The sequence below is a fragment of the Bos javanicus genome, chromosome 2 (genome assembly GCF_032452875.1).
Source record: "Bos javanicus breed banteng chromosome 2, ARS-OSU_banteng_1.0, whole genome shotgun sequence".
Classification (NCBI taxonomy): Eukaryota; Metazoa; Chordata; class Mammalia; order Artiodactyla; family Bovidae; genus Bos; species Bos javanicus.
The window spans coordinates 107,238,692-107,260,014 of record NC_083869.1 but is presented as its reverse complement, the minus strand read 5'-3'; the positions used below and the strand labels follow the sequence as shown (position 1 = coordinate 107,260,014).

The 21,323-nt window shown below is 53.8% G+C and overlaps 4 protein-coding genes across 10 annotated transcripts in view; 3 read left to right on the top strand and 1 right to left on the bottom strand.

The window, feature by feature from the left end:
- Positions 1-353: 353 nt before the first annotated feature.
- On the bottom strand, positions 354-5,992 carry RETREG2 (reticulophagy regulator family member 2). 2 transcript variants are annotated; one of them, XM_061385437.1, is made up of 9 exons: positions 5,917-5,992; positions 4,903-5,009; positions 4,098-4,128; positions 3,601-3,736; positions 3,107-3,191; positions 2,675-2,818; positions 2,425-2,519; positions 2,117-2,252; positions 354-1,862 (listed from the first exon to the last, which is right to left on the bottom strand). In XM_061385437.1, exons 5-9 carry the CDS (start codon positions 3,123-3,125, stop codon positions 1,240-1,242), a joined length of 1,017 nt encoding a protein of 338 aa, XP_061241421.1. In that variant the 5' UTR covers positions 3,126-3,191; positions 3,601-3,736; positions 4,098-4,128; positions 4,903-5,009; positions 5,917-5,992; the 3' UTR covers positions 354-1,239. The 2 variants fall into 2 exon arrangements, with proteins under 2 accessions (XP_061241421.1, XP_061241411.1); XM_061385427.1 differs by lacking the exon at positions 5,917-5,992 and adding an exon at positions 5,290-5,686.
- Positions 5,993-6,009: 17 nt separating this feature from the next.
- On the top strand, positions 6,010-11,345 carry CNPPD1 (cyclin Pas1/PHO80 domain containing 1). Of its 2 annotated transcripts, none has more exons than XM_061385452.1 (9): positions 6,010-6,795; positions 7,034-7,120; positions 7,575-7,683; positions 8,231-8,312; positions 8,475-8,595; positions 8,681-8,809; positions 9,382-9,443; positions 9,808-9,925; positions 10,142-11,345. In XM_061385452.1, the coding sequence occupies exons 2-9, from the start codon at positions 7,052-7,054 to the stop codon at positions 10,685-10,687; spliced, it is 1,236 nt and encodes a 411-aa protein (XP_061241436.1). In that variant the 5' UTR covers positions 6,010-6,795; positions 7,034-7,051; the 3' UTR covers positions 10,688-11,345. The 2 variants fall into 2 exon arrangements, with proteins under 2 accessions (XP_061241436.1, XP_061241446.1); XM_061385462.1 differs by having other exon boundaries at positions 6,010-6,800.
- A 1,145-nt stretch (positions 11,346-12,490) lies between these two features.
- On the top strand, positions 12,491-20,489 carry SLC23A3 (solute carrier family 23 member 3). Of its 3 annotated transcripts, none has more exons than XM_061385393.1 (12): positions 12,491-13,471; positions 13,586-13,743; positions 13,848-13,945; positions 14,130-14,203; positions 14,558-14,739; positions 15,058-15,181; positions 15,328-15,442; positions 16,217-16,470; positions 16,970-17,075; positions 17,376-17,543; positions 18,813-18,908; positions 19,003-20,489. In XM_061385393.1, exons 1-12 carry the CDS (start codon positions 13,307-13,309, stop codon positions 19,287-19,289), a joined length of 1,827 nt encoding a protein of 608 aa, XP_061241377.1. In that variant the 5' UTR covers positions 12,491-13,306; the 3' UTR covers positions 19,290-20,489. The 3 variants fall into 3 exon arrangements, with proteins under 3 accessions (XP_061241377.1, XP_061241388.1, XP_061241398.1); XM_061385404.1 differs by having other exon boundaries at positions 13,848-13,969; XM_061385414.1 differs by lacking the exon at positions 16,217-16,470 and having other exon boundaries at positions 15,089-15,181; positions 15,397-15,442.
- Positions 17,523-21,323, top strand: part of NHEJ1 (non-homologous end joining factor 1) — a 95,296-nt gene continuing 91,495 nt past the window's right edge. The window contains exon 1 of one of the 3 annotated variants that reach the window (XM_061385485.1): positions 17,523-17,543. The gene's annotated coding sequence lies outside the window, so the exon portion shown is untranslated. Of the gene's footprint in view, positions 17,544-20,699; positions 20,802-21,323 lie in introns of those variants that run through there. The other 2 variants (XM_061385489.1, XM_061385483.1) reach the window with 2 other exon arrangements.

Here is a 21,323-nt window from a genome sequence, read left to right as displayed (position 1 = left end):
ACAAATGAGGACTGAGGGAGTTAACCGTCAGTACATAGATAGGTAAGGACTTCTGACAATAAGTGTTAAGTTTGTGGACAACACTAGAAAACAACTATTGTGGTGCACAGTGGTCTCAAATTTCTGACTGGGAAGCTGAAGCAGTCTCCTCCTGCACATACTTACTTGCACATGCTAAACCTTACTAAGCATATCACAGAGAACTCGGCTAAGGGCAGGTTAGAGCTGTCAGGGTAATTCTTGCTTCTGGCCTTGTTTTGCACCGAAGTAAATTAACAGCCAGGAGCAAATAGGGGACAAGGCAGTAGGGGCAGAGCACAGAGGGAGACAGAGCTCACAGTGAGGCAGGCAGCAGCAGTTCTAACCATCAACACTTTATTTTTCCAGTCAACACCTGCACAGATGTTACTGTCCATTTCCTGACCCTAGTAGGGGGTCCCACCACACTTGGACCATGGCCCAGAGAAACAGATCTTCTTACTCCTCCCTAAGATAAGAAAGCCCCTCACCCCACAAGACAGAGGTCCTGCTCACTACCACAGCGCTGGCGTATGTGCTGTGGGATCCCTGCTCTCATCCTGTATAGGGAAGGGCCAGGATGAACGAGGGCAAGGGTGCAGTGGAGGTTCCACGGGCTACAGTGACTTAAGTGCATTAACTACTGACCCGACCCACCACCCCAGGTTTCATCTGTACCTCCCAGACGGGAGCCTCCCTAAAGCTTAGCTGGGGCCAGCTGGGGAGGAAGAGCTGGTAAAGAGTGGGGATTGAGCTGCTAAGGACAGGACACAGCAGGGAAGTAAAGCGGAGAGGGGCTGGGATAGGAAAGAAAAATGATAAAGTGCCTGAACTAAACAACCGAGTGGGACACGAGGACAGAGCAGCACAGGTCCCTGAGGAAAGGAGGAAAAAGAAAAGGACAGACCGTCAGGGCTTGGGGCATTGTGGAATGAGACTAGAGATGAGGCGGGGAGGCAAGTGGGAAGGACTCCCCTAGCCCTGTTCATAACCACTAAACCCAAATGTAAAATTATTTACAAACTTAAAACAAATCCCAGGTACTGTCCCAGGCCTGGGACGGCAGGCAGGCAGGCAGGCAGGCAGGTGGAGGGTGGACTGGCTCCATCTGATAGCCAGCTTCCCCACATATTGCTCCTCCCCAGGATAGCAGGGAAAGGAGCCAACAGTGACATCCTTAGCCAGGAGGCCCTACTGTGCCTGCAACTCCTTCCCCCAGGCTTATGGCTCTGCCATGGCCTGAGCCTCCTGGTCTGACTGTACCAGAGACGGGGTGTCGGGCCCTAGGGGTGGAGGGGGTGGAGCATCAGGGGGCTCTGGGCATGTCTCTGGACCCAACCCCAGCTCTGCATTTAGCTGCTCCAGCTCCCCCTGATCGAGCAACTCGAAGTCCTCAGTGGTGAGTGCCTCTTCTTCCTCAGGGGCAGGCAGGGGCTGGGGTGAGTCCTGGGGCAGAGATGGGAGTACGGAGGGGGAGGGGACTGGGTCACTTTCGGCAAGGCCAAGTAGGGGCAACAGGGTGCTGGGAGGAGTGGTGAGGTCACCACTCACTGCTTCCGGGCTCAGTGTCTCCACTGGTCCTCCAGGGGAGAGCATCACTCCATCTGTGGGAGACCCTGCCCCATTGAAGTGCGTGTTCACAAAGTGAAGGGGGGATGAGAGCTGAAGCAAGGCTTCCTTGGATGCCGCATCTTCTTCCTCCTCCAAGTCCAGGTCTTGTCGTGAGAGGGCCTGAGGGGGGCCCAGCAGATCTTCGGGAGGGGCCAGGTCTGTCTCCTCTCCCTCCCCTAGCTCCCGACTCAGGGCCTCCTCTGGTTCACTTGGCAGGCTCTGCTGGTCCAAATCTGTGCAGAAAACAAAGGGCCAGGAATGGGCCTGCTGTTCTGAGTAGCTGCAACGGGCCACTCAGTTCAAGGATGAGAACTCAGGACATAGGATACTAGGCCAGGCCTTGGGTGTTAAGGTCTTTCAGGAACTTGGTGTACAACTAGGGGATGAGCTCCCCAAAGAAAACATTTATGAGGGCAACCACCAGAGAGCACAGCCAGCATCCCGACAGGGAACAGGAAGATTAGGAGGGACAAAGGACTTCCCATACCCTCCGACACGTCAGTTAGTTGTGGAGTGGTTGCCCGGGAGACAGAGAAGCCACCGCTTTCCAAAATAGAAGCCTCCTCATCTGACAGCTCTGAGTCTGTAATGGCCAAGGCCAGTGCTGTTTTCTTCACATCCACCTGCAAGGGAACCACGATGAACGCAACAGACAAAGGGATGAGAGAGCCCATTTCCAGGAGCATCCCTGCCCTGCCACTGACTCCCATCCCCTTGAGAGGTGGCTGCTCTAAAGCAGATTCTCCCCCAGCCTTCTACTCGACAGCCCATCGCCCCTGGACCCCTGGACCTCACCACCGGGGAGAAGCCAGCCAGTTCTGCCTCGCTGTCACTCTCTGTCTCCGCCAGTGGCTCATCACCTCCGGGCGGTGCATTCTTCCCCTGGCGCTCTGGAGAACAACAGCAGGGCAGTGACCAAGCAGGAACGGAGGTGGGGGACAAACATAGCCACAGTTCTGGAGAGTATCTAAATCCCAGGGCATTTCACAAGCCTCAAACCAAGGTCCTCCCCGCCTTTCCCTCCTGGGTCATGGGATCCCCTTACTCCTCTTGTCGTGTTTGTGATGCAGGGCATCAGCTTCTGCCTTCATGCTGTAGTCCAGCTGCATGAGGAGTGGCTCCAGGCGCGTGTACATCCTCTGGATCAGTTCATGATACACCACCAGGGGCCATAGCAGGATACTCAGCACTGAGGGTCAGAGAGTCAACTCAGAGCTCCCTATGCCTATTACCTAAGAGCCCTCATTCAACTGATGCCTAAACAGGAAAGGCTGAAGGAGACCAAGCCCCTTCCTGAGGCTGTGCCAACTTCTTCCCACATCCACTGTCCTCCTTCCACTAATCCCACAGCATCCTCCTGAAGATCTCTGTAAATGGGTAGATGGGCAAAGAGAGTGCAACAACCCCCCTTGGGTCAGTCCAAGAAAAGAGGACAAAGAAAGAGCTCTGGAAAGGGCAGGCGCCAGATGCTACTCACAGACAATGTAGGAAATCATAATCCCTGGCACATAGTGTCCCAGCACAGCCAGCACAGCACAGCCAGAGCAGACGCGAGCACAGAACTGCAGAGAAGAGCACAGGGTCTAAGAACAGGGGACTGAGGTATGCGTTCCACTTATCCGGGGAAAGAATTCTTATTGCTCCACTGGTGGAAGGAAGGGTATGTCCTCTAAGAACGCAGTGATCCAGTTTAGTCAAGAAGATTCCCAGGATCACTGATTTAGGAAGTTTGCAACTGACATAGCCAAACACCTATAATTCAAACTTGGTCTCTCTTGGCAAGAAATAGTGTCAGGACACCAAAAGCTTACTCTGCCTCTTGTATCAGGCTACTAGCAGTAAGTTTTGCCTCAAGAAGGCCCCAGGCCATATCCTTCGTCTCCAGTCAAGGAGTGTGAGTCACTCCTTCCCCATCCCCACCTCCATTTCTCCACAGGGTAGAGCACTGTTGTGTGATGAGGGGGAGGTTACCTGAGCTGGATTCTGCCTCTTGTACTGCAGCAGCTCCTGCAGATGAATCTGGAAGGTGAGCCAGCTCTCAGCCAGGTATCTGCACAACTCGGGCACACTGAGCAGGTGCGGCCGGGCTCCTGACCCCGCACCCTCACTGGGGAGACATGATATGACCCCTGGAGGCCTCAGACACCAGCTTCCTAGGCACTCAAATCCCTCTGAGAATGCCCATGAGCTCTGTAGTCTAAGAAAGTGGACAACCCTGCCTCCCAAAAGGAGGCTGTCTGGCTCCTGGGAAATAAAGCCCGGGGCTCCCAACCCTTTGCCCTGAAAACAGCAGGCACACAAACACCTACACAAGAACCCGGGAGCAAACTTGCTACAGTGCATTCACTATCCTGGGGGCTGTGCTTGCAGGAACTCCAAATTGCTCTGCACCATGGCGGTGACACTGGCACCAAAGCAAGACAGGGTTTGGACATTTGTCTGTTCTTCAAGGGGTGGTCTGCACTCACCTGTCAGAGTGTGGCTCCTCTGGGGATGATGCTATAGAGAGGGAAGAGAGACAAGTTACTCAGGGGCAGAGCTCTGGGAAACACTCCCCAAGCCAGAAACAGTTGCCCTTCCTCTGCAGTCCCAAAGTGCTTTCTCCAAATGCCATTTGCAGGAAGTATTACATTGTTACGCTGTTTGCATGTCTCCTTCCTCAGGCTTTACCCTTTTCAACAATAGAAACCCCATCTTATTCACATTCACATGTACATACACCCCAAACAGCTCACACACAACCTGGCACCCAGTTCTCTAAACTGTCTATTAAGTAAACATGTGGACAAGAAAACCCTGGTAAGAATAGTGAAGCCCTACCATAAGCATATGAAGTGTATTCACAAATTCAAGAATATCCTCCTCCTTATGAAACTGGAGATAGAGTGACTTTTATAAGGTCACATACAGGGTAAACGGGAAGCAGGCAATGGAACCCAGGCAATCTGGAAGCGGAGTCTACAATCTTTACTACTACTACATACAATAAAGAATGAAGTCAGGAGGAGAAGAGGACGGCAGAGGATGGGATGGTTAGATAGCATCACCACTCAATGTATAAGAATCAGACACGATTTAGCGACTGAACAACCACACAATAACATGAATTTTGAGAAAGGGGAAATTTATTTCCCATCTGGGGAAGTAAGCAGTCACGCTTTGGGAGGCAGGTGGCCTGCGGTACATGCATCTCACCATTCAACCCAAGCCGGGTGGGTCAGGCACAAAACAAGTGCTCACTGGGGCTTGCTGAATGAATCAAGTCACACTCACCAGAGATGTCAGGGAGGAAGCGAGGCTGCCACAAATCCAGCAGAAAATAGGCCAAAAGTGAGATGCTGAGTAGGAAGAAGGGCCGTAGGGAGGACGAAGACAGCAACCTTAGGGAGAAACAGGCACTCAGCGGTGAGTGAGTGAGAGAGGCCCCTACACCCATCGCGAAAGGCCCACTGATGGGGGGAATGGGAACCTCCAGGCCGAATTCGACACCCGAAGACAGAGGAAAGGGGCAACCCAGGCTGACAACGATCTTTAAACCCCAGGAGGTGGACCAGCCCTCCAGGACAAGCGTCTTCCCCAGAAAGGGGAATGGTACTCTGCGCTCGCCCGCCCCCGCTCTCCCGCGCTGCCCGGCCCCGCCCCCTCCTCCCCGGCCGTTACCAGAAGAGGCCGTTGAGCGCGGCCGCCGTGACTAGGCTGTGCAGCGGCTTCTCCCACACCAGCAGACGCTGCGCTGCGGCCAACACCGCCTCCCAGCCGCGGAGCCGCAGCCACAGCGTCGTGGCGAGGCGTCCTACCGCCTCGGCCGTGGCCGCCTCCTCCTCCGCCTCGCCGGTGGCCTCACCCATGCCCAGGCCCAGGCCCAGGGTCAGGCCCAGCCCCGGGCCCCCACCAGTGCCGGTGTTGCCACCAACACCGCCACTCGCCATAGCCCCGCCGCAGCCGCCGCCCGAGCCCGCGAGGAGCCAGGGCTGCGCGGCCGCCGCCTGGGGCGCGTCAGGCGGAAGGGGGCGCACACCGCGGAGAGGGCCGCCCAGGCCGCGGACGGGCGTCACGTGACGGCGGAGCGACGAGCCCGGCACGTGATGTGCCCTAACCGCCGGGATAGGGTGACCGGCGCCTGCGCGCAGGGGGTTGCCGGTGACCCTGCTCCTACGCAGGTGTGTGTTTTGGCGGCGCTGGGCGGTGTCTCCCTTTTCCTAGAGGGGCTGTAGCTCCGCTTTTGCCCACCCCAGCCAATTTTCTTCCCACTGTGTGGGCAGGGCGGCTAGGGAGGCCGGTCCTGGCCTGGATTGCTGGTGTGAGGCGGCCCGAAGTGGCAGGAAGTCAGCTTCCAGATGACCCCGTGGGATCTTTCTGCTCTGGTTAGGGCGGCGGCCGTCCCTTTACTCAACCCTCGCCGTACTGGTCCTCCCAGTTCCTTCCCCTCAGCAAATAAACAAACACCAGCGCGTGACTCGATCGACTCAAAAACAGAAAAGTTGTTTCCGTCTCAACTTTCTGTAAACTCTCCCTCCTTTCATGCATCGGAACTCCTTCAAATACTTAAGCGAGATATTGGGGTCTCGAAGTCTAAAACTCTGTTTAGGTGCTATTTACTCTTGGCGGGGGCGTTAACACCTATTATTGAGGCTTACAACGTAACAAGCATGTTGTTAACGTGTTCCCTCAACAACATTTAATCTCGGCAATAATCCTACAAAAGTTACAGCCAAAAATCAGTGCCTTTGCTACTTTGTACACAATTCACCAGTTAAAATTTGTGTACTCTTGCTGACTTTATTTTTTAAATGTATATTGTTCTGTGTGTGCATACATCTCCCCTTTAAAAGAAAACAATTGCGAGCAACTCCCTGTCCCGAGTCTTTATTTACATTTATATCTACACCGGCACGAAAAGGTCAGCCGGGCTCGCTCGTCCTCAAGTGTGCCACGGTCCCCTAGGAATTGTCCCGATTTCTCAGACACGCTGGGGCTCAGCGATATCAGGAATTCTAGCCCAGCTCCTTCCCAGCGGTCGAAGCCAGCGGCTCGGCCCAGCTGGCAGCAGGAAGTGCCCGGCGCTGACTTCGCCCGCGACGCCCCCGCGGCTTGTAAACACCGGGCAGACGCGCGGCGCGGCAAAGGCACAGCACGCGCCTCGAAGCCAGGACTCTTCTCTACCCGGTGAGGTGGGCGCCCAGGCTTTGGGGCTCCACGCCCCGAGTCCGGAGCCGGGAGCCCCGCCCGGAGCGGAACAGGAAGAGGCTCTGCTGCCCGGCCCCGCCTGCCGCGGCTGGCGCGAGGGGAGGGGGCTGCACCGGCAAGGGCGGTGGCCCGCGGGAGGGAGCCCGGCGGACAGGTGGGCAGGCGGGCAGGGACGGCTCCGCGGCCCCTTTAGAACTCGTTCCCTTCCCATCGTAAGGCAGTGTCTGGCGCCGCGATGGACCTGGCCGGGCTCCTGCTAGACGAAGAAGGCACCTTCTCCCTCACCGGCTTCCAGGACTTCACGGTGAGCACGCGGCCCGCCACCTCCCAGCGCTTGGAGCCGCGACCGCGGGCGCTCCCTCCGCGCCCCCCACCGGAGCCCGAGCGGGGCCGCGAGCTCGCCTGATGGCTCTGCTGGGGAATTAGGCGGTAGCCGCTCGACCCGTGCCTACTCGAGGCCCTGGCTCCTTGGGCCCATGGGGAAAGCCGCGGGGTACAGGAATGGGGTAGGAGGTAACCAGCCCGGCCCCTTCTTGGAGAACTTCTCCTCCGGAGCCCTCGGTGAGAAGGACTCCACCCCCTGTGGACATAGTGCCGCTAGCAAACAATCCAGAGAATGCGGGGCTGGGTGGGGCACGGGCCCCACCAGCCCTGAGGCAGGCCTACCGCCCCGTAGCCCCCTTCCAGTCAGGAGCCAGGATCCTCCAGCATACGCTTCCCTGCCCTTCACCCTCCACCCACCTCCTGCCCTGTTTCAGTTCCTCCCAGGACACCAGAAGCTGAGTGCCCGGATCCGAAGGAGACTCTACTATGGCTGGGACTGGGAAACTGACTGTACCCTGGAGGAGCTCTCCAGCCCGGTGGCAGGTTAGACAGTATTTTGTACGACTGGACAAGTGAGAAGCCTGAAAGTGGGGTTGTCAGCTGTCATCAAAGTGACTCTAGGTGTACCCTGTGAACTACACTGCCTCTTGGTAGCTAGTATGTTTGACAGGTGTAAGGACTAGGTTTGTATTTCATTTTTTCCTTAAATCCAAATGAGTAGGAAATATTGCTGCCTTACAAATTTATGTTATTCTTGATCTATGTACTAGAAACTTTTAATTTTCGAAGCATATCTATCATATATTTCCCCCATCAACAAGGCATGTTTATCTTCTCAAATGAGCTACAGTGAAGGACGCACCTAGGTAATTGCAGGTGACAGGGAAATAAGCCTTCCTGCTGGAAGGAGCTGGAATTCAAATTTGGAATAGGCCTTTTGTTTCAGCGTGGGAGAACTGGATCTCCACTTTGTTACTGTGGTCCTGTCTCCAAGACCTCAAAGAATGTAGATCTGGGTCTTCTGCTGATAGCAGTGGGCACCACTGTGGGGGAGTTGTTTGCTCACTCTATTATCCTTCTGCCTCTGCAGATATTGCTGTGGAACTCCTCCAGAAGGCAGCCCCCAGTCCTATTCGCCGGCTCCAGAAGAAATATGTAGCCCACGTGTCCCGGTGAGTCCACAATTGAGAGATACAGAGTGAGAGTGTTTGGGTTCTAGAGAGAGGGGAACAGTTACCTCTAAAGAGAACTTGTAAAGAAACAGGGATGAGCATCATAAGTTACAAGAACCAAAAGATCCTTGCGTTTAATTCCTAATGCTTTCTGATACCCAGAGAGGCTTGCATCTCTCCGTGTGCTATGATGCTGGCTCTGGTATACATTGAGCGGCTCCGGCATAGAAACCCAGACTACCTACAGCATGTGTCATCCTCTGACTTGTTCCTGATCTCCATGGTAAGATGCCCCCTTCCCTTTATCTCCCTGGTAAGCCCGGAGCCAGGTGTGAGCTCTACTGATACCACCTCTGGTTCCTCTGCAGATGGTGGCCAGTAAGTACCTCTATGATGAAGGGGAGGAAGAAGAGGTCTTCAATGATGAATGGGGAGCTGCTGGGGGTGTGGCCGTGCCCACTCTCAATGCCCTGGAGAGGGGCTTCCTGAGTGCCATGGTGAATAGCTCTTCTCTCTCTTGCTCTGTTTTCCTGACCTGCTTTTATGTTCTTTTCATCCTTTGTTTTTTATCTCCCAGCTTCTTGTGGTCTCTTCATTTATCTTTCTGTTTGTCTTCTTTATGTCTTCCCTTATTAGCATCTTCCCCTCTAGCTTTTCTGGAATAAGCACAGTCTTTGGAGGTTCCTGGCATGGTGAAGTCAGAAGTGGAGATCTCCCATTGTCAGTCTTCCAGGTCCCACAGAGTACACTCTGAGCCAGAGCTTATCTTACTGGGCTCTGGGTATTTGCTTCCAGACTTTGCCTTTCCCTAGATTCTGGGCTCCCTATGGGCATGAACCATTCCCAGGATTATTTTTTTCCCCTTGCTTTTACTGGAGGGTGCAATGTGAAACCAGATATGTGGTGATTAAATAAGTTAATACATAAAAGCTTTTGGAACAGTATCTGGCACATGGTAAGAGCCACGTGTTACCTGTAGTGGAGGTTGTAGTTGCTGCTGTGGGTCTGGTTATTAATTGACTGTGGCTCATGTCCAAGTCTGGTTGGATGCTCTTCTCTTTATCCACAGGATTGGCGGCTCTACACTGATCCTCGGGAAATCTTTGAGGTGCTGAGCTGGCTGGAGGGCTGGTAGGTTCTAGGAATTGGGAAGAGGGACTTGAGGATTTGGAGGCTGAGGCCTAAGCCATAGGAGCTAAACAGAGGTGAGGGTCTGGGGGGAGGGAGAAAAGGAGAAAGAGAATTGCCTAAGGTCATGGTTCCGAAACGAGTCTGCTCTCCTCTTTGTAATCACCTTTGGAAAAGTGGGAGAAGCTTATTTAAAATACAGATCTTGGTCTCACCCTTATCTTTGGAATCAACGGGTAGTCTAGGAGCCTGTACATTTAACAAGTTCCCCGGTGTTCCCTGGTAGGTCCCTGGGGGAATGAGGGTGCCGGTGGGCCAGCTGCAGGAAGATTGCAGACCCTCTCTGTCTTTTCTCCTATCCCTGCAGCGTGGCTGAGCAGCAGGGGCGCCGGCGGGGCTGGTACACCTACACAGACCTGTGTGTGCTGCTGGAGCAGCCTGCCTGGCAACTGGTGCTGGGCTCCCTCTGCCAGCAGCTGGCAAAGGTGAGGCAGGTCAGGAAGCAGACGGAGCTTGAGCTGGCTGATGTCAAGCAAATACAGAATGGCTCAGGAGATGGGGTTGGAAGTAGATGGTGACTGAGATCTCTTAAGTTGAGTCCACATGTCCAGAGATAAGGGATGGGTGTGTTAAAGACATTTAGAAGAGGGTTCAGAGGAAGGGGATTTGGGCACTGACCTTTCTTAACCCCTCTCCCCCAGCTGTCCTGCCTGTTGGCTATGGCATATGTGAGCAGCGTGGCCCTCGCCGTGGCATCGATGGCTGTAATACACCAGTCCTTAGGGCTGTCCTGCAGCCCCCCGCCTGGCCCTCCAGACCTTGGACTGGCCTCCAGGTGCCTTTTGGAACCCTGCATACCTTCTCCCATGCCACAGTGCCTGCCGTCTCCTGCTAATGTCTCCGGCTGCCTGGAAGGCAATGTAGTGTTGCGTTCACTGTGGGGCAGTCTGCTAGTCTCGCTGACTCCCCCACCATTGCCTCCTCCGGACCCTCCTGCTCCCCCCATTCTTCTTCACAACTGCCCCCTTTGCCAGAAGCTCCAGAAGGACTCCCCAACCTGCCGTGCCTGCCACCACCTCAACCATACTGTCCCCACGGGGCCCCCCAGTCCTTGGTCCCACTCCCATGGCCTGGCTCCCCCCTGGCCTTGGAGCCCAATGCCCCCTCTGCTTCCACAGCCCCAGCAATGTTCCCTTTTCAGCATCATGGAACTGGCCCGCCTGAAGTCTTTCATTTTCCCAGGCTAGGTAGGGTTCTGAGGAATGTGTTAAGAGGATTTGGGAGTCCCTGAGAGCCTGGAGGGGCAAAGCTTGATCTGGGTCCTTGGCTGGTCTCCTGTCCTCCTGGGTGATGGAGCTTAAGGGGGTCGTGTGGCAGAAGGACTGAAGATCACTTGCTCTTCTGTCCCTCAGTGGCTGATTGCCTGGCCAGGGCAGTGGTGGTTCCAGGGAAAGCCTCAGCTCAGTGACCAGGAGCGTGTCACAGGTGGACAGGGGCAAGGCTCCTGTCTCTCCATGTCCCCTGGGCTCTTCTAGACTTTTGCTTTTGAGTTTCCTAGGATTGGGCAAGGGAGGGAGGAAACATTGACCAGGGTCTGTTTGATGTCCCTGAGGTAGGAGAGGCAGGGACTGACAGGGCCACCCATGGTGGGAGTTGCTGAGGGAAGTGGGAGGGGGGAAGCCTCCCATACCCATGCCCAGTCTAGAAGAACCAGGGGCTTCTGGGACCTTCACCCCAGCCCTTTTGTCTTCCAACATTCTCTTCTTAGTCCCCCGCTCCTGGGCTTTTCTCTATTCCAGTTCCTCTCCTGGGTGTTCTCTTCACGGGCCTCTCTGGCCACTGCTTTATATCTGGATTTTTCACGCTTTTGTAGAACTAAGGTTTCAATAAACAGTTTTAGTTGCATGGCCTGGACTCTTCCTTCTGCAGCAGCCCTCAAAGAACTCTCCTCCCCAGATCTTCCTTCTCAGCCTCCTACTCCCTGATCCTACCGTCCTGCTGCTCATTCTCTCTGACCCCCATTCCAGAATGTCCTTGTTTGATGGTCATAGGTTCTCATACCAAGCTGCTCCCTCGTTCCTGCTCCCAGCACCCTGGGGCCCCTAACACTCCTCGACTCTAGTGCAGTGGGGCACAGATGGTGACTGTGCGGTGCCTAGGGGTAGCCCTGTCTGTCACAAGTTCTGAGTGAGCACCATCTTTGTGGATCCCAAGGCCATCTCATGGAGAGCATATCCAGCAGAGCCCCGTGAGCTCCTTGAGGGCAAGCCCAAGGACACTTTGTCTCCTGACTTCCTTTCTGGGCTGACAAATGGTGGTAATTAGCGTAAGGGCTTCTGTGGTGGCTTAGCAGGTAAAGAATCCGCCTGCGATGCAGGAGACCCGGGTTCAATCCCTGGATTGGGAGGATACCCTGGAGAAGGAAATGACAACCCACTCCAGTATTCTTGCCTGGGAAATCCCATGGGCAGAGAAGCCTGGTGGGCTACAGTCCATGGGGTCACAAGAGTCAGACACAATTTAGTGACTAAACCACCACCAAAGAGAAGACCAAGGCTGGGTTATCACTGGAAGAAGAAGAGCAGCCAGCTGAACCGAGATGATTTGGTACCACAGAGGAAGAGACACAGTAGGGGTGGTACTGCCACCTAGGGGGCATCTTGGAAACTTATGGGTCATTTTTTGGTTGACAAAAATTTGAAGGGATGGGACGTACTGGCACTTAGTCAGCCTATATGGGAAGCTACACATCCAGAAAGGCTCGAGAATTCCCTTATGAAGAATTCCTGAGCAACTTTTGAATGACTGGGTGGATATCATGTATGACTGTTTATCTGAGCCTGGAACTACTTATTTTCTCTAAGCATGTAAACACAGAATAGATTTTTCCCATTTGGAAAGACTCTGTTTCCCAGGAATGCATCTCGTATACATTAAATCTATGCTTTGTTCAGTACTTTACAAAGAACTTGTTCACTCTTTTGGAACATCAGGTCACGAATGGCAGCGCTGCTGGGGGTACACCTGTCATCAGGGAAGCACCAGTATCAGCTAGGATTGTAGCTGTCACATCTGTGGCAATTCCACTTGAGGGGTGGGCACTGGGCTGCTTCATTGTCTTCTAGTTTAGTTGGACCCAAGCTTTCCCACGGTGAAATAAGTCATTATAAATTACTTTGAGGACTTCCCTGCTGGTCCCGGGGCTAGGACTCCGTCCTCCTGATGCGGGGGGCCCAGGTTTCATCCCTGGTCAGGGGAACTGGATCCCACATGCCACAACTTAAGAGTTTGCACGCCACAACTAAAGATCTCACATGCTGCAGCAAGGATTGAGGATTCTGCTTCCCCCAGTTAGGATTGGAGCAGCCAAATAAATATTTAAAAAATAAATCACTTTGATTTCTTCTTTATATTACAATGAGGACATTGTATACAGAGTTGTGATCACAGTTGTCATACATGACGAAGGATGTACAAGGCTTGAGAACTACTGTAATTGCGATGGTTCCAAATGGCAGTGGTGAGGAGGCAGTACAGTCTACCAAACTTGCCCTGGCTATGCTGGGGGGGTTTCCTCCCCACCACTCCTATCCTGGGACAGGAGACCCAGATGGAGATTCTTGGGAGGGGGAGGGACTCGGAACTTGGTTCCCCGGTTAATGGGTGATGGAATTTGCACAAGAGCTGGGCAAAGGTGAAAGGGCTGCGTCCTGCCCCAAATCCCTCATCTCTTCGCTCTGCTTCATTGACACTCCCGCCCCCTCCCTGCTCCAGGCAGCTAACTTCACACAAACTCTGACCTCTTTCTCTCTCTCCCTACTTAACTCTGGCCCAGGGTGGCCAGGACGAGACAGAAGGCAGGGAGCATGAGCCAGTCACCCCCCAACGCCATACAGCTCCAGTCTGTGGGTTCCCAGGGCACCCTGGCTACCCTGCCACGGCCACCCGATGTCCCAAATCCCTCCTCTGACTCTTGGGCCTCTCTGTGTGGGCCTCCTCCTTGGGGCCTCAGCTGTCTTCTGGCTCTGCAGGTAGGAGGCAGAGGTGCCTGGGTCGCTGTTGGCTGAAGAGGGTGTTTGGAGGGTGTAGGTGTGGTGGCATGAGAAACCCTCTGGAAATACGTATTTCTGCCTAATCGCCCGCAGCATATCTTGGTGTTGGCTTCTCTACTCTGCGCCTCCCACCTGCTCCTGCTTCAAAGTCTCCCAGCAGGAGGACTCTCTTTCTCCCCTGCCCAGCTCCTGGCTTCCAGCCTCTTTGCATGTGGCGTGTCTACCTCCCTGCAAACTTGGATGGGCAGCAGGTGAGAGGAATTCCCTGGAGAGAAGGTGACAGGGTCCCAGAGGGGAGGCGAGGCTCAGGGAGGCTGGTGACTGCCCCACGTTACCAGACCTGCTGTTCCTACAGGCTGCCTCTTGTCCAGGCTCCATCCTTACAGTTTCTTATCCCTGCCTTGGTGCTGACCAGTCAGAAATTACCTCTGGCTCTCCGGACACCTGGAAACTGTGAGCACAGAGCAAGGGCACAGGGCGAGGGTGGAGTTGGGTGCTCCTCTGAGCACACAGGTGGACTTGGGTGCAGGGTTGAGATGGGGCAATGATGAAAGGGCCAGGCACCAGCCAGAACTGTAGAGCGATGGGTCTCCATCCTGTTTCCATCTCTCCTCTCCACGCCCCCAACTTCTCCCAGCCTCCCTTGTGCTGCGCCTCTGTGGGGGGCCTGGCTGCCATGGCTTGGAGCTCTGGAACACTTCTATCCGAGAGGTACGTGCTTGGGGATGTGGAGGAGGAGGGCTGGACTAAGAGTGCTCCCGGGGTTGGGGAGGTTCTTGTTTCCATTTTGTAGGAACTGAGGTGAGGTTTTTGTAGGGGAAAGAGGTGGTGGTGGGGAACCTCTCCTGGAATTGTTGGTTTTTGGGTTTTTTTTTTGCCACATCATGCAGCTTGTGGGATCTCAATTCCCCAACCAGGGACTGAACCTGGTCCATGGAAGTGAAAGCCTGGAATCCTAACCACGAGGATTCCAGCGAACTCCCTGGAATTAGTTAAGAAGTCCAGGCTGAGGTCATCTTGATAAAGGAGAATGTTTTCTCTTTGTCCTTTTCTCCTCTCCACCAGGTGTCCGGGGCTGTGGTGGTCTCTGGGCTGCTGCAGGCCATTCTGGGGCTGTTGGGGGGTCCTGGCCACTTGTTCCCCCGCTGTGGGCCCCTAGTGCTGGCCCCCAGCCTGGTTGTGGCAGGGCTCTCTGTCTACAGGGAAGTAGCTCTGCTCTGCTCCACTCACTGGGGCCTGGCATCGCTGTACGTAAGTCCTAAGAGGCATGATGCCCAGTGGGTTGTGTGGGAGCAGGGAGAGGGGAGAGCTGCTACTCTACCAGTCCAGCAGCCGTCTCAGCAGGGATAACACTTGTGGGTTTGGAATCCAGGACTTTTACTGGATTCATTTGTTCACCTTGACTTGTACCTTGTCTCCCACTGATCCCCAAGGTGCCCTCCTGCCCTCTCCATGGGGGCATTCTTCTCTGGAACAACCTTTCGTGGTATTCTGCCCCTCCCATCTCCACTCCTTGTCTCAGGGGCAAGCTTCCTCTTGCCCCTAAAGCCCCTTCCCTTTTCTAGGCTGATTGTGCTCATGGTGGTCTGTTCTCAGCACCTGGGCTCCTGCCTGCTACCCCCACGCCACTGGAGGCCAGCTTCAACCTCTTCAACCCATACTCACATCTTGGCCTTCAGGCTCCTCTCGGTATGTGGGAGTTTGGGTGAGAGGCAGTTGGAGTTAGGAGGGCTGGCATGGATTGCTCACTTGGCCCCTACTTGGTTGTTGCTTACCCCTTTAAGAAGGTTGGAAGGTTCTGGGGGAGGGGTTCTTTTCTGAGTCTTGTCCCTCAGGTGCTGATCCCAGTGGCCTGTGTGTGGATTGTCTCTGCCCTTCTGGGTCTCAGCATCATCCCCGGGGAGTTGTCTGCCCCCACCAAGGCACCATGGTTTTGGCTGCCTCATCCAGGTAGGCTTTCTCCTAGAATGCAGAGCCTGCATTCAGGAAGCTTATAATATGTCAGGGAATACAGATACTAATTCAATAGTTACCTAAGTGAATGTAGAATTGCATGTAGTAAATACAGCAAAGGACATGTACCTTGTATGATGAAGGTTTACAATGGGAAAAAATCTGACTTTATTGGAGAGGTTAGGAAAGGCATTCTTTTTTTAATGGTTTTTATTTATATTTATTTATATTACTTTTTGACCATGCCACACAGCTTGTGGGATCTTAGTTCCCCATCCAGGGATCGAACCTGGGCCCTCAGCAGTGAGAGATGGAGCCCTAACCACTGGACTACCAGAGATTTCCCAAGAAAGGCATTCTTGAGGAAGTGATCGCTGAGCTGAGATGTGAGAGATAAGTAGGAGCTTATTAGGGAAAGGCAAGAGACAAGAGCATTCTAGGTGGAGAGAACAGCATATGCAAAGACCCTGTGGTGGCCAGCAGCACAGCAAGTACAAAGGCCTGAAACAAGGCCAGTGTATCTGGAGTGAAAGGAATGATGAAGAGTGTGGTTGTAGATGAGGCTAGAGAAAGAGGTAAGGGTCAGACCAAAGGGACTTTGTAGATCGCAGTAAAGGGATGGGTTTTTACTCTGAGTTTGATGGTTTTGTCCCAGGACATTATCTTCAAAGACAATGAGGCCTTTAGGCTTCTTGTGTCACAGGCTTTTGCAGGCAGGGGGATGCTTCAGACTTGAGTCTGGCCCCAAAGTGGCTCCTTCTCCCTCCCCAGCTGAGTGGGACTGGCCCTTGCTGACACCCAGGGCTCTGGCTGCAGGCATCTCCATGGCCTTGGCAGCCTCCACCAGCTCCCTGGGCTGCTATGCCCTCTGTGGCCAGCTGCTGCGTTTGCCTTCTCCACCTCCGCATGCCTGTAGCCGAGGGCTGAGCCTGGAAGGACTGGGCAGTGTGCTGGCTGGGCTTTTGGGAAGCCCTATGGGCACTGCATCCAGCTTCCCCAACGTGGGCACAGTGGGTCTTCTCCAGGTATGTGAACAGGGGTGTGGGGAGAGGAACCGGAGGTGCAAGAGAGGGAGGGGAACTGATGGCTTGCTGTGCCCAGCCCTCTGTTGGGCTCTTCACAGCAGCCATCTCATTGAGAGAGGTACCTAGAAGTGGTGGGGACTAGGAGTGTGAGGGAGACACTGAGTCACTACTGAGCTCCTTCTGTGCCTCAGGCGTTTGTACCAGGGCTGAGGTTCTAGAGAGAAAGGAGTCAGATGAAGTCCCTGTTCTCTTGAGTAGTTCAAGAGAGAGAGAGGCGGACACGTTAGGAGAAAAGCAAATAAGATAATTTCCAAAAATGATAAGTGCTCTTAAGAAAACAAAGCAGGGGATGGGAAGGGGGTTGAGTAAGAGAGATCCCTTTAGGATGCTTCTTGGGAGAGTAACATTTGAGTTGGGATCCAAAGGATGAGATGGGGTTGGCCAAGCACAAAGCTTGAGTGGTTGAAGAGGTGTGTTCCAGTGTCTCTTCATCACGTAGGCTGGACCTCGGCGAGTGGCCCACTTGGTGGGGCTGTTCTGCATGGCGCTGGGGCTCTCCCCGAGGCTAGCCCAGCTCCTCACCACCATCCCGCTGCCTGTGCTTGGTGAGTGGGCCTGTGCTTGGTGAGCGGATGTCTCAGCAGCACTAGTATTGAACCAGGATCCCCCAGCAGGGCCCAACTGGTTGCTTGTGGTCGACACCCTTTCTTTCTGAGAAGCTTCCCTAGTATATGGCTGTGAGTATGTGGCAGCTGCCCGCATTTTCTCAGCCACATCTTGGCCTCCTGACTGGGCTTCTGGGCTTTTTGGTGGTCTCTGCCCATCACAACCTGCCCCGCCCTATAGTAAGTACTCTGCTGTGCCAGCCCTCTCCCAACCTCTTCGATTACTTCCGTACGACACAGGTGGGGTGCTGGGAGTGACCCAGGCCATGGTTCTGTCTACTGGATTCTCCAGCTTCCACTTGGCTGACATTGACTCTGGGCGGAATGTCTTCATTGTTGGCTTCTCCATCTTCATGGCCCTGTTACTGCCGAGGTGGTTTCGGGAAGCTTCAGTCCTACTGAAAACAGGTGGGAGGAAGGGGAGGGAAAGAGGAGTTGCCTGGCAGTGGGCAAGCAAGGGCTCAAGGCTTGAGATTCTCTGGACTCCAGGCCCCACACCCTTCTCTGAGCTTGGGGATAAATAGTCTGTCCATTTGTTTAGCAAATATTTACTGAACACCATGCTAGCTTCCTTGGGATACAAAGGTACGTATAGATTTACAGTCTAGTAAAAGAGATGAATCCCATGGATGGAGGAGCCTGGTAGGCTGCAGTCCATGGGGTCGCTAAGAGTCGGACAGGACTGAGCGACTTCACTTTCTCTTTTCACTTTCATGCATTGGAGAAGGAAATGGTAACCCACTCCAGTGTTCTTGCCTGGAGAATCCCAGGGATGGGGAAGCCTGGTGGGCTGCCGTCTATGAGGTCACACAGAGTTGGACACGACTGAAGTGACTTAGCATAGCATAAAAGAGATGAGATGTGTAGAAATGTAACTAGAAAGGTTCAGATAAAGAGCTGTGATGCTCTGCAGTGAGAGAGATGGCTTCTGTTGGAGATGATCCCTGTAACTTTTATGGAGAAAGTAACACTGAGCTGGTCTCGAAGGATGGTAAGATTGAAACGCAATTGGTGAAAAGGTCATTCCTGGCAGAGGAACCACAGTAAACAAAGATGCTGAAGTAGGAAGTCATAGCATATGCTCCAGGAGCGGCAAATAACTTAGTTTGTTAGCTCAGCTTAGCAAACAGCAGTGATTTTAACTGAGGATGGTTTTGCCCCACAGAGAACATTTAGCAGTGTCTGGAGACATTTTTGGCTGTTATAAGCAGGGGAGAGGTTGCTTGCATTTAGAGGTTACTTGCATTTAGTGGGTAGAAAGATGCTGTTAAACATTCTATAGTGCCCAGAACAGCCTCTCTCAAACAGAGAATTATCTGGTCCAAATGTCAGTAGTACTAAGGTTGAGGAACTCAGGCTAGAGCATAGAAGGTGAGAAGTAGGAAATAAGGTTGGGGATTTTAATACCAAACTTTCCAAAGACAGGGAGCCTGGAATGATCACAGCATATCTAGAGGGTACGTGGATGCTCAGAAGACAGGGTGTTAAGCAGGGGTCCTGTGGGAAGGGTCTGGGTGTGGGAAATAGAGAGCAAAGGGACAAAGTGGGGAGGGAGAGATAGAACAATTCAGAAAGATATGCCCTCCATCCAGTACTTAAGCTTAGGTTGGAAGTATTAGACCCTTGGTTTTGCATAGCGTCAGAGTCCCCCTCCTGCGTGGTCCCAACCCCTTGTAGGCTGGAGCCCTTTGGATGTGCTACTGCGCTCATTGCTCACAGAGCCCATCTTCCTGGCGGGACTCTTGGGCTTCCTCCTAGAGAACACCATCCCTGGTAAGTTGAGGCCAGGCCCCAGCAGACTGGGGAGTGGCCAGGAAGTCATCACTCCCTGGGTTGGGCAATGTCCTGACCACTTTGTCTTTTGCAGGCACACGGCTTGAGCGAGGCCTAGGGCAAGGGCTGCCACCTCCTTTTACTGCCCGAGAGGCTCCGATGCCTCAGAAGTCTAGGGAGAAGGCAGATCAAGAGTACGAGCTTCCTTTCTCCATCCAAAACCTGTGTCCCTGCATTCCCCAACCCCTCCGTTGCCTCTGCCCGCTGCCCCAAGACTCTGGGAATGAGGAAAGAGGGCCCTCTGAGCCTGGAGAGACAGCTGACTTGTTGCCTGACTTTGGGGACCAGTGCCCTCAGCCTAGCAGAGGACAGTCCCAGTAATTACTAGGATTCCTACTCTGGTTAGTTTAGTCCTACCTTTCAGCTTGCTGGAGAATCAGATGGCAGGCTCCACTTTCTCCTAGGGAGAGGATGTATGTGTGTGTCTCACATGGGCCCCCCCAAAGTCTCACTTCCCAATAGGTGTGTTTGCCTTTTCTTTTCTTAGTTAGGCCTGTTCCAGAGCAGGGACTGTGAATGAATGAGTGATATTTTGCCTGTTAACGATCTATACTCGAACCCTAGCATTCACTTAACTGATATTTATTGAGTATCTCCTATGTGTAAGGTCCTGGAAATACAGATATGGATAAGACAGGGTCCCTCCCCTCTCTAATACTTATGATTTAAAAAGACATGTAATTACTGGACTTCCCTGGCGGTCCAGTGGTTAAGACTCTGAGCTTCCAATGCAAGTGGTGTGGATTCGATCCCTGGTGGGGGAACTACTAAGATCCTGTAAGCTTGGTGGTGCATCAAAAAGAAACAACAACAATAAAAAACATGTAATTACTAACTAAAATCCAAAATGGAAGTCAGTCTTCAATAAAGATTAAAAAGAATGCTATGGGAGCAAAGAGTAAGAAACAATGAATTCTGATTGGGGACAGTGGGAAAGACTTTACATAGAAGCAGCACTGGGGCTGGTCTTAACAAGAGGACTTTGGGTTGGGGAACATGGATGAGGAGAATTTTTCAGACTTGGGTGTCCAGATGGAGCAAAACTGTAAGTTACACAAGGTACAAGATGAGTTGGATTGGTGATGGAGCATAAGTATGGTGGTGGATGGAGGGAGAAAGGAGGCAGGAAGGTACAAGATAAGGTCAGACCAGGGACAGTATGCCTGGGAGACTCATCTCTTAACGACCAGCGTGCTGGTGGGACCCAAGAGAGACTATCTAGTGACGTTCAATCCCCTCATTTTATTTAAAAACAAAACAAAAAAGACACGTAGGGTAGGGAAATTTGACTTTCGGTTTTTCAACAAATCCAAATTCGTGGTCCTCTTTCCTGCATTTCGTCTGGCATTCTTTCTACTCTGCCAGGGCAACTCTGCTGTGCTGAGCTTAGTCGCTCAGTCATGTCCGACTCTTTGCGACCCTATGGACTGTATCCAGCCAGGCTCCTCTGTCCGTGGGGATTCTCCAGGCAAGGATACAGGAGTGGGTTGCCATGCCTCCTCCAGGGAATGCATCTTCCCAACCCTGGTCTCCCGCATTGCAGGCGAATTCTTTACTATCTGAGTCACCAGGGACGTAGGGCAACTCTAAGGAGAGTCTTTATCCTTCCACTTCCCTACCAGGGCCCCGGTAGCCCTCCGGCTCCGAGCACTCCACTTATCAGCTCCTGGAGCCCAGATGCCCCGCCCACATCAGGCCTGGGCTCCGCCCCAGTGTCCCAAGACCCCACCTCCCTGTAGTGGGGGTGGGAAATGCTTCTACTCTAGGCCTTTTCGTTGGCGCGGGCGGGCCAGCCTGCCGCGGGGAGGGTGAGAGCTCTCTCGGCCGCTCACGGTAGGTGGGGTCGAGCTCTAATCCGGGCCAGGGCCGAGGCCAGGCAGCGAGAGACTTCTCGGGCCCTGCGGGCTGGTCCTGGCAATAGTGCCTCCTCCCCGCAAGTGTCCTGCCAGGAGGGACCCGCGCGGCCAAGGTTCTGGGCCAGGCCTCCGGGGATGGGCGGCGGGGGCGGGGGCCGCGCGTGCGCAGCTCGCCTCCCGGCCGCGGGGCGGGGTTTGCGGAGGTACTCCTACCCGGCAACTTGCTGCGATGAAGCAGCGGCTTTTGGCCTTGTTGCCCCTTGGGGAGTTCGGAGCCGCGCCTCACGCAGCCGGCTCTGTAAAAATAGAAACACGGACTGGAAGGCCTTTCTAGCGAGGGCGAATGGAAACTGGCTGCCACCAGGCGGGGCTCCTGGGGTGGGGCTGTGGTAAAGGGAAAGAGGGTCCGCCCTCTCCCAGAGGGGTGAGGCGGGGCGGGGTCTAGCCCGGAAGGTCGTTGGTGTTCTGCTTCCCTCTGCAGGATGGCGGAGGAACTGCG